Below are 14,507 nucleotides of genomic sequence, written 5' to 3'. Positions count from 1 at the left end.
AAAAGAAATGATATTGGATAGCATCTAATCATTCCTTCTTAAATCAACATATATTTATGGAGCAGTAAAAATGACTCACAGTCACTGACCTTGGGAGCTTATAGACCAGTAGGGGAAGAAGGTATTAAATAAAGAATTACACAAATAAGCATTTAATTGAAATGTTAGTGAGTGTTATAACAGTATATAATAGAATAATTTTACCTCACCTGAGAGCAAAAAGGGAGAGGGGATAAAGTTATCTTGGAGAAAGCATTAGTTCAGCTGAAACAGGCTGAGGCAGAATTTTATGATTCTTAAGCTACTAAGTAGATTTCTCATTTACAGAATAAGCACCTAAGCTTGGGCACAATACAGGCAAATAAGGAAAATATTTTGCTGTTCTCTGAGATAAATTCACAAAATGAGGCTCTCTTAAGGACCTGGCTATGATAATAGCATGCCCCTCTCCCAAAGTGACACAGTGCTGGAAATATCCAGGGAAGATAACAAATGTTGTTGATACACACTCATTTAACCTGCCAGATAGTCATCTAAAATTAACTTTGACTCTAGACTTTTAGCTTCTGAGATCAAGAATGGAGGAAAATGGAAAACTAAATGTTATTTATCATGTCCTGAAATTAATTGAGTTTGCCTCCCAGAAGGAATGCTGTAGTCTAACCTGACCAGCATTTCATAAGTTGCCTTTTTATGTAGATGCTATTTAACCAACTAAACAACAGCCTTTGCAGAAAGTAGGGTGGCTAACGAGCAGTATCCAGCTTTAATCGCGTATTTCCAATATTTATTTGACTGATAAATCTTTGTCTCTGTTTTTGATTCTATACGTGCACATAAACAAGAGCTTAGTAGTATTTTAGGAGATGAGGAGGAAACTGTGGTGATAGCACAGGTACATAAAAAAAAGCCATCTTATTTGGATCTTAAAGAGATAAACCAGCTATTTAAATAGTCTGAAAACAAATGGCAGTCAAAGCCATGCTAAACTATCATATATGTAGAATTTTCCAAACCCAAAACAAACACCTTGACTATAGGAGGAGTAGAGAGGAGTCTAAGTGGACCAGCTTTGTAGTCAGAGATCCCTACACTGTCATTTACTTGTGACTGTGGTCAAGTTTCTTAATCTTTCTGAGCCTCGATTTACTTACTTATAAAATGTATCTACCCTCTAAAAATTTAGAGGAGTTACCACATGTAAAGCACTTAGGAGACTACTCAATAAATTTGAGATGTATTGTTATTTTTAAGGGAGTAGGGCTTTCCTTTCTACTCCACTGTAATGACTTCATTAACTTTTGTTTTAAGGGCTAGAAAAGTACATGGGATAGCAAGCCTAGAACCTTCACAGTGGTGACCACAGCAAGAATTTTCAACATACATATATCTTCTGACTTATTATAGCCTCCTTTGGTAATCTTAAGTTACCAAACATATTTTGATAACTTTCAGTCTACAAGTTTTTCTCCATGAACTTCTTGTGTACCTAACTGCTTACTGGATGCCTCCCAACACCTCAAACTCAACTGATCCGAAGCAGAATTCATTATCACACTTGTAGACCTCCTCTTTTATCGTCCCTATGTTCAGTCTCAAATGTGTGGTGAGGACTAGGGTTGATTCAGTTGACTAACCGGCCAGGCTGATAGTTATTTCCTCATAAATCTGTTACAAATTTTAAAGGATGACTTTACAAAATAGAGAAGAGCCATTCTTCAGTCAAAAATAAAGGAAAAGCTATATTTCCCTTATAAAATATAGAGTAAGCAGCTAGTTCAAGGATTCTTTACTTTAAATCATTTCAACAACCACCTAGACACTGAAGCCAGGAATCTAAGAGTCATCCCAGATTTCTTCTCTTCTTTCATTATGTCATTACTCTCAGCCTTGTTTTTATAATAAATAATCTTTTTTTTGTTTTTGTTTTTTGTTTTGTTTTATTTTCAAGTATGGGGTCTTGCAATGTTGCCCAGGCTGAACATATAGTGCAATAGCTATTCACAGGTGTGAGCATAACACACTAGAGCCTCGAACTCCTGGGCTCAAGTGTTCCTCCCATCTCAGCCTCGAAAGTAGCTGAGACTGTAGGTGCAACTCATTGCCCCCAGCTATGTTTTCATATTTTTTTTATAAAACTTCAACTCCATGTTGAGTTTCCCTTCTTAGCCTCAGGTGTTCTTTACTTCCCACCTGGAATAGCTCAACTGCTTCCAAGCCTAACTTCTGACCTTTGGCTTGGCTAAAATCCCTCCCCAACACTGTGGTTTGGTGAGCTATCTGGAATGCAAATCTGATCAAGTTTCTACCCTCATTTCCCATTGCTTCCCATGGTCTACAGTGTGACCCTGTCCTTACCACTCAGCTTCCCTAGATCCTCTTTTGATTCACAGTTTCAATGATACTGAATGATTTTCTGTTTTTTCTCTTTCAGGTCATATTGACTGGTGACTTTGTAATTTCGTTTATGCCTATAATAATCTTCTCACCATAACTCCTATTCATCCTTCAAAAAAAGTCTCAGGTAGCATATCTCCAGGAAGCCCTCCCTGATGCATTCGGGTTGATCTATGTCATAGCTTCCTGGGAGCTATCCTAGGGATCTCTGCTGCACACCTTAGCCAGTTACTTACTGTACTGCATTGAGAACGCATACCACCTCTTGCTAACTAGGTGGTAAATGTCTCAAAGGTAGAGCTTTTCTGTCTTACACTATACTTGAATCATCTGCAATATTTAGTGAATTAGGATGCGGCTCAACACTGGCTGCATATGGGAAACATCTAGGGATCTTTCAAAAATGTAAATACCAACAACTCACTCTAGTCCATTGAAATGAGAAGCTCTGGGAGGGGAGTCTAGGAGCTTAAACATTTGAAACTCTTCAAGTGGTGATAAGGTGTAGCTGAGACTGGGAGTTCGTTGCTTAGATGATCACTGGACCAGGATGTGGTGGATAATATGCCAGAGACATATGAAGGTGTTAATGCTTAATGTACCTTTCATTCATGAATTCCTCTTCTATGAGATGATTGCTGGTAATATTCCCCTCCCCCCATACACATATCATAAAGGTTGTTTTGTTTGTCAAGCAGGCAACTTAGTTCATCAGCCAGGCACCAAACTGTGAGCCATCCCATAACCTTAGTGTTCTTGAAAGTGCATCCACCACCAATACACACCCATTTGTTTAAAATACAGTACTATAAGAAAATAGTAACAAAGGAAGGCAAAGAAGGAGTGGGTTTTAGGTGCCTCATACATTCATGTCTTGATATTAGGGAAAACAGTCTCAAATGCAAATACTTCCTGGTTTTCTTAAAATGTTACTTTGTAAGGTTCAAACCTTTTTTTGTCTCTTTGTCTATGATAGTCATAGTGATGGGCAGCGAGTTTGTTTCTTTTATAATGTCTAGGTCCACTGTAACAGAGAGGTAGTGCCTTATCTCGATTCTAGATGATTTATAATTAACAGCGCTTGGTATAAGTTCTACATTGGATAAGTAAGGCCAGTTTGGGATTATTATATTAAACATTCATGTTTGTGGGAGGAATATGTGACTCTAGATTATAATTTTTCCATGAAGAGTGTTTTCTTATAAAAAATACGTTTTAAAAATCAACATAAAGAGAGTAAAAAGATGGAGAAAAGCCTTTTTAAGTGATCAACCGTTAGGAGAAAAATACACTGGAGTCTTGGAATATCATAACTAATATTCAAACTTTAAATCTGTTTGATTAAAAAAGTTTAATGAGCTGTAAAATAAATACACTTCCATTAAATATTAAATAAATTATTTACAACTTGAAAAAATACTTTTTGCCTTCGTGCACCTTTATATACAGAAATAGCATAAAAAGTGACAATTGCAAGTTTAAAACCATCGTAACAAAAAGATTCCATTGTCTTATGATCCACTGGAAAGAGGACCAACTCATCATCTATGGTCATGACTTGGCAGTGACTCCAATGTGATATCCTGTGAGAAAATAAAATAAAACAAAATGTTACAGATAAGCTCAATTCCAGCAAAGCTTTAAGAAACTTTAAAGCATAATCAGGCGTCAGAATTTCTGTCAGTTGTTTTCTAGTACGTAGTATGAGAAATGCTAAGAGTTTCAGAGACCAACTCTTATTTTGGCTTGAGTTCCTCTTTCACACCTGCTTTGATTATACACCCACTTTAGTAGAAGTCTGCATATGCTCAAACCTGTTGCATCAAATTCAGCTTAATAAAAAAGCAATAGTTTTCCTAACCAGATCTATGCAGTGGACATAATTAAAATCAAAGATTAAATGTCTCCGTGTATTTATGATATACAGTTAATTTAGGATAATTAGTACCAAGGGCATAATAATGGTAACTACCAGTTAGTGGCAGCCACTATGTGCTAGCAGAGTATATTCTTTTCCCTTTTTTTACTAAAACAACTCTGGGATCTATGCTGAAAAATCTCAGTGGCATTAACCAAAAATCCACCCTTATTCATGTTGGTGGTCTTAGCTTAACTACATGAAGCCAAAACATTAAAAATTTTGATGCAGTAAATACTGAGTACAGCATTGGTATGAATAATTATCCATTTTATGAGTTATTGAGCTAAGTCTGTAATAGGCTAAGAACAAAATATCTATACTTCACCAATGCTAAATATAGCATTGTTCTAGCATCAGAACCATCTGAAGTGTATATTAAAAACAGAAATTACAGTTCAGTACACTTAGGGCTAGGCTTAGGGATATGCATATTCAACAAGCATCTCAAGTAACTTTTTTTTTTTTGAGGCAGAATTTTGCTCTTGTTGCCCAGGCTGGAGTGCAATGGTACAATCTTGGCTCACTGCAACCTCTGCCTCCTGGGTTCAAGTGATTCTCCTGCTTCAGTCTCCTGAGCAGCTGGGATTACAGGTGCCCACCACCACGCCCAGCCAATTTTTTGTATTTTTAGTAGAGACAGGGTTTCACCATGTTGACCATGCTGGTCTTGAACTCCTGACTTTAGGTGATCCACCTGTCTGGGCCTCCCAAAGTGTTGGAATTACAGGCATCAGCCACTGTGCCCAGCCCTCAAGTAGCTCTTAAACTCACTGAAGTTAGACAATCAACAACTGAAATGACATCATCTTTCTTGAATGTCTAAGGAAATAAAGTTCCTTCTTCTGCCAAACTTTAAGTGTGGTCTTCATTTCCTTACCTCCTTCTTCCTCTGGGAGTTTTCTCCCTTAGCTGCTCACATTTATTATCAATGAAATATCCCTCTTCATACCTTCTTACCTTATACCTACAACATACTCTGCTCTCTATCTTTACAAGAAAATAAAATATATGTTCTCACCAACCTATTTATCAAATTTGCATCCCCTCCCTTTCTACCTTCTTTTGTAAAAAAGAGTATTCAACCTATTGTCTGTCTCCATGCCCTCACAGTTTTAATGCAGACACCCCCAACTGTGCCTCTCCACCATGTGAGCTCAACCTATCATCATGACTGTATCTCCCCAACACTCATTTAGACCAAGGCATTTTTCACAAGTTTCTAAAATGATCTATTCCATTTCTCAATATAATCCTTCCTTTCCCTTCACAGTTTCTTATACCAATCTCACAAGCCCCTTAAGGTTCACTTCCAAGGCTACCCTGAACACACCTTTTCCTCCTCCCTAAATAAATTCCACTGGATTCTTTGTTTTCACTGGAAACTTCTCATTCTCCATTGGTTTCTTTCTCACAACATTTACTTAGCTTTCCGGGTATTCTGGTCTCTTACATTTTTTTCCTATGTACTAAACAAAAAGTTCTTTGAGAATAGGATCAGTGTCTCTCATATTTATATCCCTACTAATATTGATTAAACACAGAGTCCATTCTCAATATTGAATTCTCATACTCAGAGAACAATACTTTAATGTAGCCATTGTTCATAGTGTATACATAATTAAAAACACATTCCTTATTTTTCTTGAGGTGATATAGTGTTAAATTTTTTGAAATTATGTGATATGATCTAAAGATATATTTTAGAACTCAAACCTGTAACTTTATCTTCAGTTATGCTATGGCATGTACGTTTCCATTTTCTTGCCGAAGTTTCTTTCTTTCCTCAGCTTCTCCTTCATATTTCCTTAAGTATCGTTTTCTACACCTTCAGAGAAGAAAACATTCTAATGTTATCAGAATTCCATTCATCTGTATATTTGCTTGGTGTTTTTATGAGCACAGGGAGTTCCACTTCACGAGTAGTTATAGACCAGTAATTACTATACTTGATACTAAACCTAAACCTGGCTATAAAATATTACCAATTTCTAAGGGGGTGTTTATGTGATTTTTTATTAACACACTTCCAGAGGGCTTACATTTAAATAAATGTGTCTTGATATACCAATTCTGAGGTGTAAAACACATCCGTATGTCTTGTTTTTGCAGAACTTAGCATAGTTGCCATGCACAATAGGAGAAGATGATGATATAGTTTTGCCATAGGAGGACTCTATGCTTGCACAAGTTAAATAATTAAATATTTTTGAAACAGGCTTACGAAACAAGTTGAGCTTTATTATTTCTAAGTACAAAATATATCCTTCTAGCTTAATTTACTGCTACTCTCCATCTTAAAAACTCAATAGTTTAAAAGCTTCTTATTGTATAAACAGCCCTGTTGTTAGGAGGTCTTTAACCCACCTACTAAACGTTATCATTAAAATCGTAATAGCATTTCTTTTGTTGGGATATTTAGGGGAAAATTCATCTCAATTATGAAATCAAACCCAGCAACTTTTGCTTAGGTTTAGTGTTTATGTTTCAAATACAAGGAGAATATGGGAGAAAAGGGAAAAAAAAGCCACTGCTTAATTTTAAGAGTGCTAACATAACAAAATGTATCCATTACTTTCCAAAGCAGTATTAAATATTTCAAGTCGAATAATTACAGGTTTAATTATTACAAAACATCTTCCTTAACCAGCAATTGTTTTATTCTATCCTTCGAAATAATAATGGTTTGTCTGAGAGTATCTCTCCTAAACACATGTCCATATCTGGCATGAGGTACTAAAAAAACAGGATAAATTCTAGGGTGTACAAAACAAATTTAAGCTACATAACAAACTTGATATTTCCAATAAAACAATTTTTGTGTATCATTTTATCATAATCTGATCTAAATTTAAAATAATTGTAAACAATGGCAGAAGATAACCCCTTGTTTCCTGAATGATAGTAGTGGTAGATCATGTACACAAATGGATAGCTGTTAGAGTAATTTACCAAGAACTAAAATTAGAAGAATGAGTCCCTTGCTTTTCCCAAGCTCTAGCAGCACATGAGTCATCACAGAGCCATTCATGTCCTCCCCCAACTTCCCTTATTCATGACTTCTGTTTGACAGACAATGCCATTTTGATGTACCCATCGTTGCCTACTACCTGGACAGTCTAGTCCTAACATTCATTGGTCATAAAGTGAAGTGTGTAGTCTATTATTATGAGTACAGAAAAGATATGCTGGAGTGGAACAGTAATAGAATTGTCCTTGCTTGCTATGCCAAGTCATGTGATGAAAATTTATTTTTTAATAATTGAGTTCCCATAAGCATAAGCTCTAAATAAATTAGTACCATATGACAATATTCCTAACTCCGAGTTCTGAATTTTAATGTGAGCAGAAAGCAAATCTATTCTTGGATGCTGATGATTTGTAATTATTTGTTGTTTTTAGGTATCAAAGCAGTATATCTGATACTAGAATCTACTATAAACCAGGTTGTAATTGGCTTCTGAGGCTGGCTGAAGCATAAGACTTCACAAAAGATACAAATGTTTTCTGAGATTCTAGAGTAACCATGAGTAGAAAAATGACGTGAACTAAAACCATCAATTTTTTAAGTTCAAAAAATGTCTAGATCTTCTGAAAAAGGGCTTTACATATTAAATTTCAATGGTGGCCACAGTCATAAATGTTGACCACTTTTTGTGATGTTTATCAATCAAATATAAAAATATAAACCGAAGATCGTGTGACAATAGAATAATTCATCTAAAATACCAGAGTAGAGTATGAGAGAAATACTGAAAAACTTAGCCTGCCATTACTGTATGAAGAATTTGTGAGCTGTGTCATACTTACTGGACTGTAATAACAGCAATAGCTGTGAGGATCACGGCAGACATGAAGGCAGCTATGGTTGGTAACACAATTTTAGATAAATTACTGTCAGTCATGCTGTGAGTTTTCATGGACTTTTCCCCACACCGTTCACCAAAGTAATCTTGCTGACATCTGCAAACAATCCACATTTTAAAATTATAATCACAGAAACATTCTGTGCATTTTAAGCTTACTTTTCAGATCATAAAGAACAATTTAATTCCAACATTAAAAAAGTTATGCCGTATATTTGTATTTCAAATAATGAAACATAGAATGCATTCTAACTAAGAATCTATTAGTATAAGAACAAGTTGAGATCAGTTTGGGTGTCATATTCCAAGAAGACACACCTTGTCATTCTTTGTGTTTCTTTTATGACCAACTGATGAGTTCAGTGATTTGTTATGCAGTTGATACCTTCCGCTATTATTTAATCTGCTAGCAGCTTGTGGGAGGTGAGGGGGGAGGAGGTTAAAACAACGTGAAAGATTATGTAAAAATCACCTTTAGGTCCTTTTTTAAAGGAGCTTTAAAACACATACACATACACACACACAAACACACACACACACACACACACACACGCACACACATATAGTGAGAGAGAGAGAGCCTGCAAGCAGGAGCTTGTGTGAGGAATAATGGTTTATACCAGGGGTCAGCAAGCCATAGCCCATGGATCAAATCTGGCCATTTGCTGCTTTTTTGTTTTTTTAAACAGCCTGCAAGCTAAGAATAGTTTTTACATTTTTGTTTTGTTTTGAGACAGGGCCTTGCTCTGTCACCCAGGCTGGAGTGTAGTGGTGTGATCACGCAGTCTCAACTTCCTGGGCTCAAGCAATTCTCCCACCTCAGCCTCCAAGGTAGCTGGGACTACAGACTCCCACCATTGTACCCAGCTAAATTATTTTGTATTTTTTGTAGAGATGGGGTTTCACCATGTTGCCCAGGCTGGTCTCAAACTTCTGGGCTCAAGGGATCTGCCCACCTCAGCCCCGCCAAGTGCTGGGAGTACAGGTATGAACCACCGTACCCACAAATTTTTACATTTTTAAATGGTTACATTTTAATTGGTTATATAAGTACATATAAGAATCTTGGCCCAGTAAGCCTATAATATTTACTATCTGGTGCTTTAGTAAAAAGTTTACTGACCTTTGGTTTATACATTGGAAAAATAAATGGTTTCCTATGGTTAGGCGTTTCAGACATAGTGCTAGAAATACAGAAATCTATGGACTTTAGGAAAACTTACTTGCATGTTACTGCTTCCAGGTGTGCTATATATTTGCATTCTCCATGAATGCAGAAATTCTGGAATTCTGCATTACATGGATTTTTCTTCTTTCTGTTTCTTCTGTTTTTTCCGTTTTTGCCTCCTTTTTTCTTTCTTTTGGGTTTATCTGAAGTATTTTCACTTTCTGTCTTGTTTTTTTGGGGTTTAACTACCTGTTCAACTAAAAAAGAAAAGATTTATTGGCAAGAGTCTCTCAATCTTGAATATCATTTTAGAGACATGAGAGAAAGATGTCATAACAGTGAAAGCTCACAGGGATTGAACAGCCATGCTCGCCTCATTACCTAACGCAATGTAAGAGAGAGGATTGAGTAACTCTAATTTATAATTTTTAGTTTTTTCTACCTGCAAGTAGTGTCCACTCATGATTATAATTGGGAAATAGTGAGTGCTACTTGCAAGTGGAAAAACTGAGAATTATAACTTAGAGTTACTCTATGTCATAATGCTCCACCTCCCAGATCACAACAGATTATAATCAATTGACACTTTCCATGGAGCTCATTTCTGTGGTCAACCTATTTGAAAACAGAAGCCCAGAAATATTTGTATTCAATGCTTCAGAGATTTATTTATGTCCTCAGATCCACAGAAACTTTTGTTCAGTCTTGCAGTTATGCAAGGTATAGTTTACATGCATGCTAAAGATAGGAAAGGACTTTCCATGTTAGTGTTGTGCATTTTGTTACACTAATGTCTGAAAAGATTTATCTGTGTGAATATTTAGCAAACAGATCCCAGTGAAGAAAAAATGCTGTTAGTCATAAAGATCATGCAGGACCCATTAAATGCAAAACAATAGAAACGTAATGAAGGTCAACTAGGGTATCAAAGATAGAATATCTGTAATTAAGGGAACGTTAAATAAATACTAAGTACTTTAGCAGATTATTATAATAATATTTAACAAAAGTAAAATTGGAGCAAATGTTTAAGAGGTGGTTATGTAATTTTTATGTTGAAACTTTTCTGTGATGATAAAAAAAAGCACAAGATAGAAAAGTCTTTTAAAAGAAATATTTTGAATGAACGTAACTTCACTTTATCAGATAGATTACAAACTATAGACAGAGACAAATAATAAATAGTCACTATGCTGAAGTGTTGCAATAAACGCTAACATTATAGACATTTAACTTAGCCTTTCAAAGATGTTCAACCAACATTTTCACTCTATTTCACAATGCATTGCAATTTTGAACACTAGTCACTTGTACTACTTATCATTTACTTGGCCTTCTGAAGTGTTAACAACTTGAAACATGTTTAAGAGAACAGTTTCTAGAGACCTTGATGGTCTAATCTTATGCCTTCAAAAACAATCATAAATGAACCCCTTCCCATCTCACAGAAAGACACACTTTCAGAAGGAAGGGAGAGAAGTAGAGTGTTCCCTAAATGTTTTCTCACCTCCCACTTACCCCAGTCACTGTCCCTGTGATATCATTTGATGTCCCTTCACCAGTTCTGAGAACCAGACAGAGGGGAAGGAGCCTCCAAGTCGGGACAGAAAAGACCTTCAAGAGCTCTGAAACCATCTTTCCCTGCCTCTGTAGTGGATGCTCCTAGGATATTTAGATCTTATTTATTGTTAACCTCTTCTTCCTTCAAATTCCAAAGTATGCAATATTTATCTCTTACTTCTTTACTTTCACTTCAAGCAAAGGACCTTTTTAAAATATGAAATAACAGGAAAGTGAATGAAACCATAGGTCATGAATATTTAACCAACAAATGGAATTTGGGGTTGGTTAAATAGTGATTTTAGCAATACAAAATCTATGAATATTCACCCTTCTTTAATATTTCCAGATGGTATTATTATCATTATTCCATCAGTTTCTCATCACCTACTACTTAAATGCTAAAGTCTAATGCCTCCTGTCCCATTACTTCCTCTGTTCCCTTATTTGTGTTAAAATGCAGTTTACCTAGGGAAGGAGGGTGTTGGGGAAAGGGATACAAAAGCTAAGATACAAAGTAGTTAGGTTAACGTCTAAATTTGTCTCTCAGAATGGGGGTCAAGTAGCATAGTGGGAAAGAGCTTTGTGTCTCTTCTGCATAGAATCAAACAAACTGGAGCTCTAATTCTAGCTCACCTGCTTGTTACCTGTGGAAACTAGAGCAAAATAACCTTTTTGAGCTTCAGTTATCACATCTGTAAAATAAGGATAACAATTCCTAAAGTCATTGTGAAGATTAGGTTTAAAAATGAAACATAAACCATCTATGATCACTCTGGCCCTATAGGATGTGCCCACATTGTGGTTCTTTTTGTCTCAGTTTACCTAGGGAGTATGCAACAGATGCATGCACAACAAAGCTAGTAGAAAATTTGGGGAGGAGCTTTTCTTCTGAAGCAACTTTGCTCATTAAACCTACATCTCATAGGCTATATTTTTGCTTTATCCTCTACTCACCTCTGACTGAATCATCTACAATATAGCCAGGTATTCGTGGTTCATTATCATACTCTTCTGAATAGTCATAGTCGGTTCCCGACGACAGTTCACTACTAGAAGACATTTCACTCTCAGGTGGAATCTCACTTCTTGAGGACATCTCACTTCTTGAGGTAACCTCAAATCCGTCAGCACTTTGGTCCCTAGGAAATGGTTCACTCTTCCCAGAGTAAGTGTCATTGAGGTCCAGTCCAGCAGCATAATGGCCTGCAGGGGAGGGAATAAGGGGAGAAAAGGAAAGGTAAAGTAGAGTGCCTTTCTCTCCAGTCAGCTGTGTTAGGTAGAAATGTTTATCTTTTGACATCAAAGCAGTGATTGCACATGTGCTATTGTTTGTGATTGAGTCACTTCTATGAAAGAAACTTTACATTTTTGCCAGCAAGCAAATTCAGCTGTCCTAATTACAGAGCTGCTTTTATGATATTTTTCTTTTCCACAGGTAATCCACATTAATTTCCATATCAAAAAATCCTGCCAAATTGGCAAATTAATCTAATACAATTACTTGATAGGTAATGTCTAAAAATTCTCATCACTTCACATTCCAAATGCATTTTGTTTGCTAGAATGCCATCCTGGCCTATTTCAATAGGTTCTAGATATAAATATCAGATTTTCTTAATATGTGTTCATATTTTTAAAAGATCATGTACATAAAATGTAAAAAAAATAAACTAATTATATCTATTATTGTCATTTTTCATTATTATTACTACATAGAGAATAAATTGAGTACTAAGTAAGATTTTGAGCCCAGAGTTAAGTCACTGCTTTATCTTGCATTTTCTTTTAGGGCTCAATAAAACAGCATCAGAGTGGAGCTTTTAACCTCTCGCCGGGACACTCCCTCTGGGAAAGTAAAGATGAAATCACTAGACGGAGGAGATGGAGAATTAGGCAGGAGGCAGCAAACGCCGCTGGGCCCGAGATCTGCGGAAATCACTTCACCTCTCTAGACCCTGATCTTTTTAACCGTGAAACCAAGGGTTCGGTTCAAATGATCTCTCCACCTCCTCAGCTGGACTAGAGAAAAAGTACAGAGATTCTCTGGGACATCTTGTCCTGGACGTCTGAGACGTCTTCCCTTCTCTCTTCCTCCTAGGGAGGGAGCTATAGCGATCACCTCCCGCGGCGCAGATTTGGAGAAGTAAAAGCCGCCTGCTATGGGAGAAGAGCCCGCAGTTCAGCGCCGGGGGACCCTCACCTGAGCCGAGGATCAAGAGCGACAGCACCACCGGCACCGGCGGCAGCAGCGGGGCTCTCATTGGTCCTGCGGGGCGGCGGCGTCTAAGTCTCTGGGGCAAGTCGGTCTCTGGGACCGGAGCTGCGGCCGAAAGGAGCGGGTGTGGGAAGAGCGAGTGAAGACCGGGACTGTGCGCCGCGCTCCGAGGCTGCGGGAGTTCGGAGCTGCGGGCGCGGCGCCTCGGGCTCTCCCGGGGACTTCTGTGGCGCTGGCACCCCGGTGTGCGAAAGTCCGTAGGGCGGCGCGCACCTGCCGCTTTATAATTCCCCTGCCTGTGACGTCAGGGCCGGGCCCTGGGTGGAAGCAGGCGGCGCCCCAGAAAGTGCTACCCGAAAACCACAAGCGGAGGACACGCGCCCCGCCTCCCTCGTGCGTAGACAGTTCGCGGGGAGGGAGTGGATCTTAAACCTCTAGCTGCGAGGAGCAAAAGAGCCCATCCGTATTTGAGGGCGGGCAGGATTGGAGTTCGGAGCTAGTACCTGGCAGTTAAAAGTCCCGATATTTCAAACTGACAAACTCTTCATGTACTTTGGTTGATCTCAACATCTACAACAGACAGGGATTAAATAGAAGAGTTCCGTATTTAGCTGTAAAAGTACTTTAAGACCAAGAGTGACTTTGCAATGATAGCCTGATGTTTCCAACAAGGATAAAGGACGAGAGAGACCTCTTAATGAGGAATTGCTTCATGTAGGATGGGCCTCTATCTCAATCAAGGCCCCCTTTCCACCCATTTCTGTGAAGTGGCCAGAATTTCAAATCCCCACACTCCCCATTTCTTTATGTGGCCCAGGGCCCTCATCAACATTAATATTTATTAATGATTTATTATTGCCATACTATGCATTTAAAAGTTTACTTACACAATCCCACAGCCAGCAGTGTTTAAAGCCAGGTGGATTTGAATTCTTCATCTAATTCTGAAATCTGCTGTTTTCCACTCTATTAAAGGAATGTAGGATTAAACTGATCTTTGAAAAGAGGGTTTCTGGGAAGAACAATACTTAGTCTAAAGGAATAATTTCTACTGGTGGCATACTGGCATTTGGGCGAAGGATAGTGCTCAAGAGACTGTGCCTCTCAAATTCCAAGATGAAAATGTCAGCTAGTAGGATATTTAGTCATGGCAAGCAGATAAAATGAAGAGGAGACAGGAAGCTGGTTAATTTGACTAACTTGGATGTACTGTCAACTAAAGAACTGGATTTTCCTTGACTTAAAGAAGAGAAAAAGCATTGTTTTTTTTCCTTCACCTGGAGATATGTATCTCTTCCCTGATTGTTTCAGTAACACAGCCCTTTTAAGAATGTGGGTCACAGAGCATCTGTCCTAATTCTGGGAAATTTTTTAAAAGAT

At 37.7% G+C, this 14,507-nt stretch overlaps 1 protein-coding gene across 1 annotated transcript; it reads right to left on the bottom strand.

Moving 5' to 3' along the window:
* Nucleotides 1-3,729: 3,729 nt before the first annotated feature.
* On the bottom strand, nucleotides 3,730-13,383 carry AREG (amphiregulin). The gene is made up of 6 exons (XM_012464388.2): nucleotides 13,113-13,383; nucleotides 11,867-12,115; nucleotides 9,405-9,606; nucleotides 8,126-8,278; nucleotides 6,032-6,143; nucleotides 3,730-3,980 (listed from the first exon to the last, which is right to left on the bottom strand). Exons 1-5 carry the CDS (start codon nucleotides 13,171-13,173, stop codon nucleotides 6,050-6,052), a joined length of 759 nt encoding a protein of 252 aa, XP_012319811.1. The 5' UTR covers nucleotides 13,174-13,383; the 3' UTR covers nucleotides 3,730-3,980; nucleotides 6,032-6,049.
* Between the last annotated feature and the right edge of the window lie 1,124 nt (nucleotides 13,384-14,507).

This window comes from Aotus nancymaae, unplaced genomic scaffold (genome assembly GCF_030222135.1).
Source record: "Aotus nancymaae isolate 86718 unplaced genomic scaffold, 86718_ANA_hifiasm-v0.15.2.pri h1tg000006l, whole genome shotgun sequence".
Taxonomy (NCBI): domain Eukaryota; kingdom Metazoa; phylum Chordata; class Mammalia; order Primates; family Aotidae; genus Aotus; species Aotus nancymaae.
This window is presented reverse-complemented; position numbering and strand designations above follow the sequence as displayed.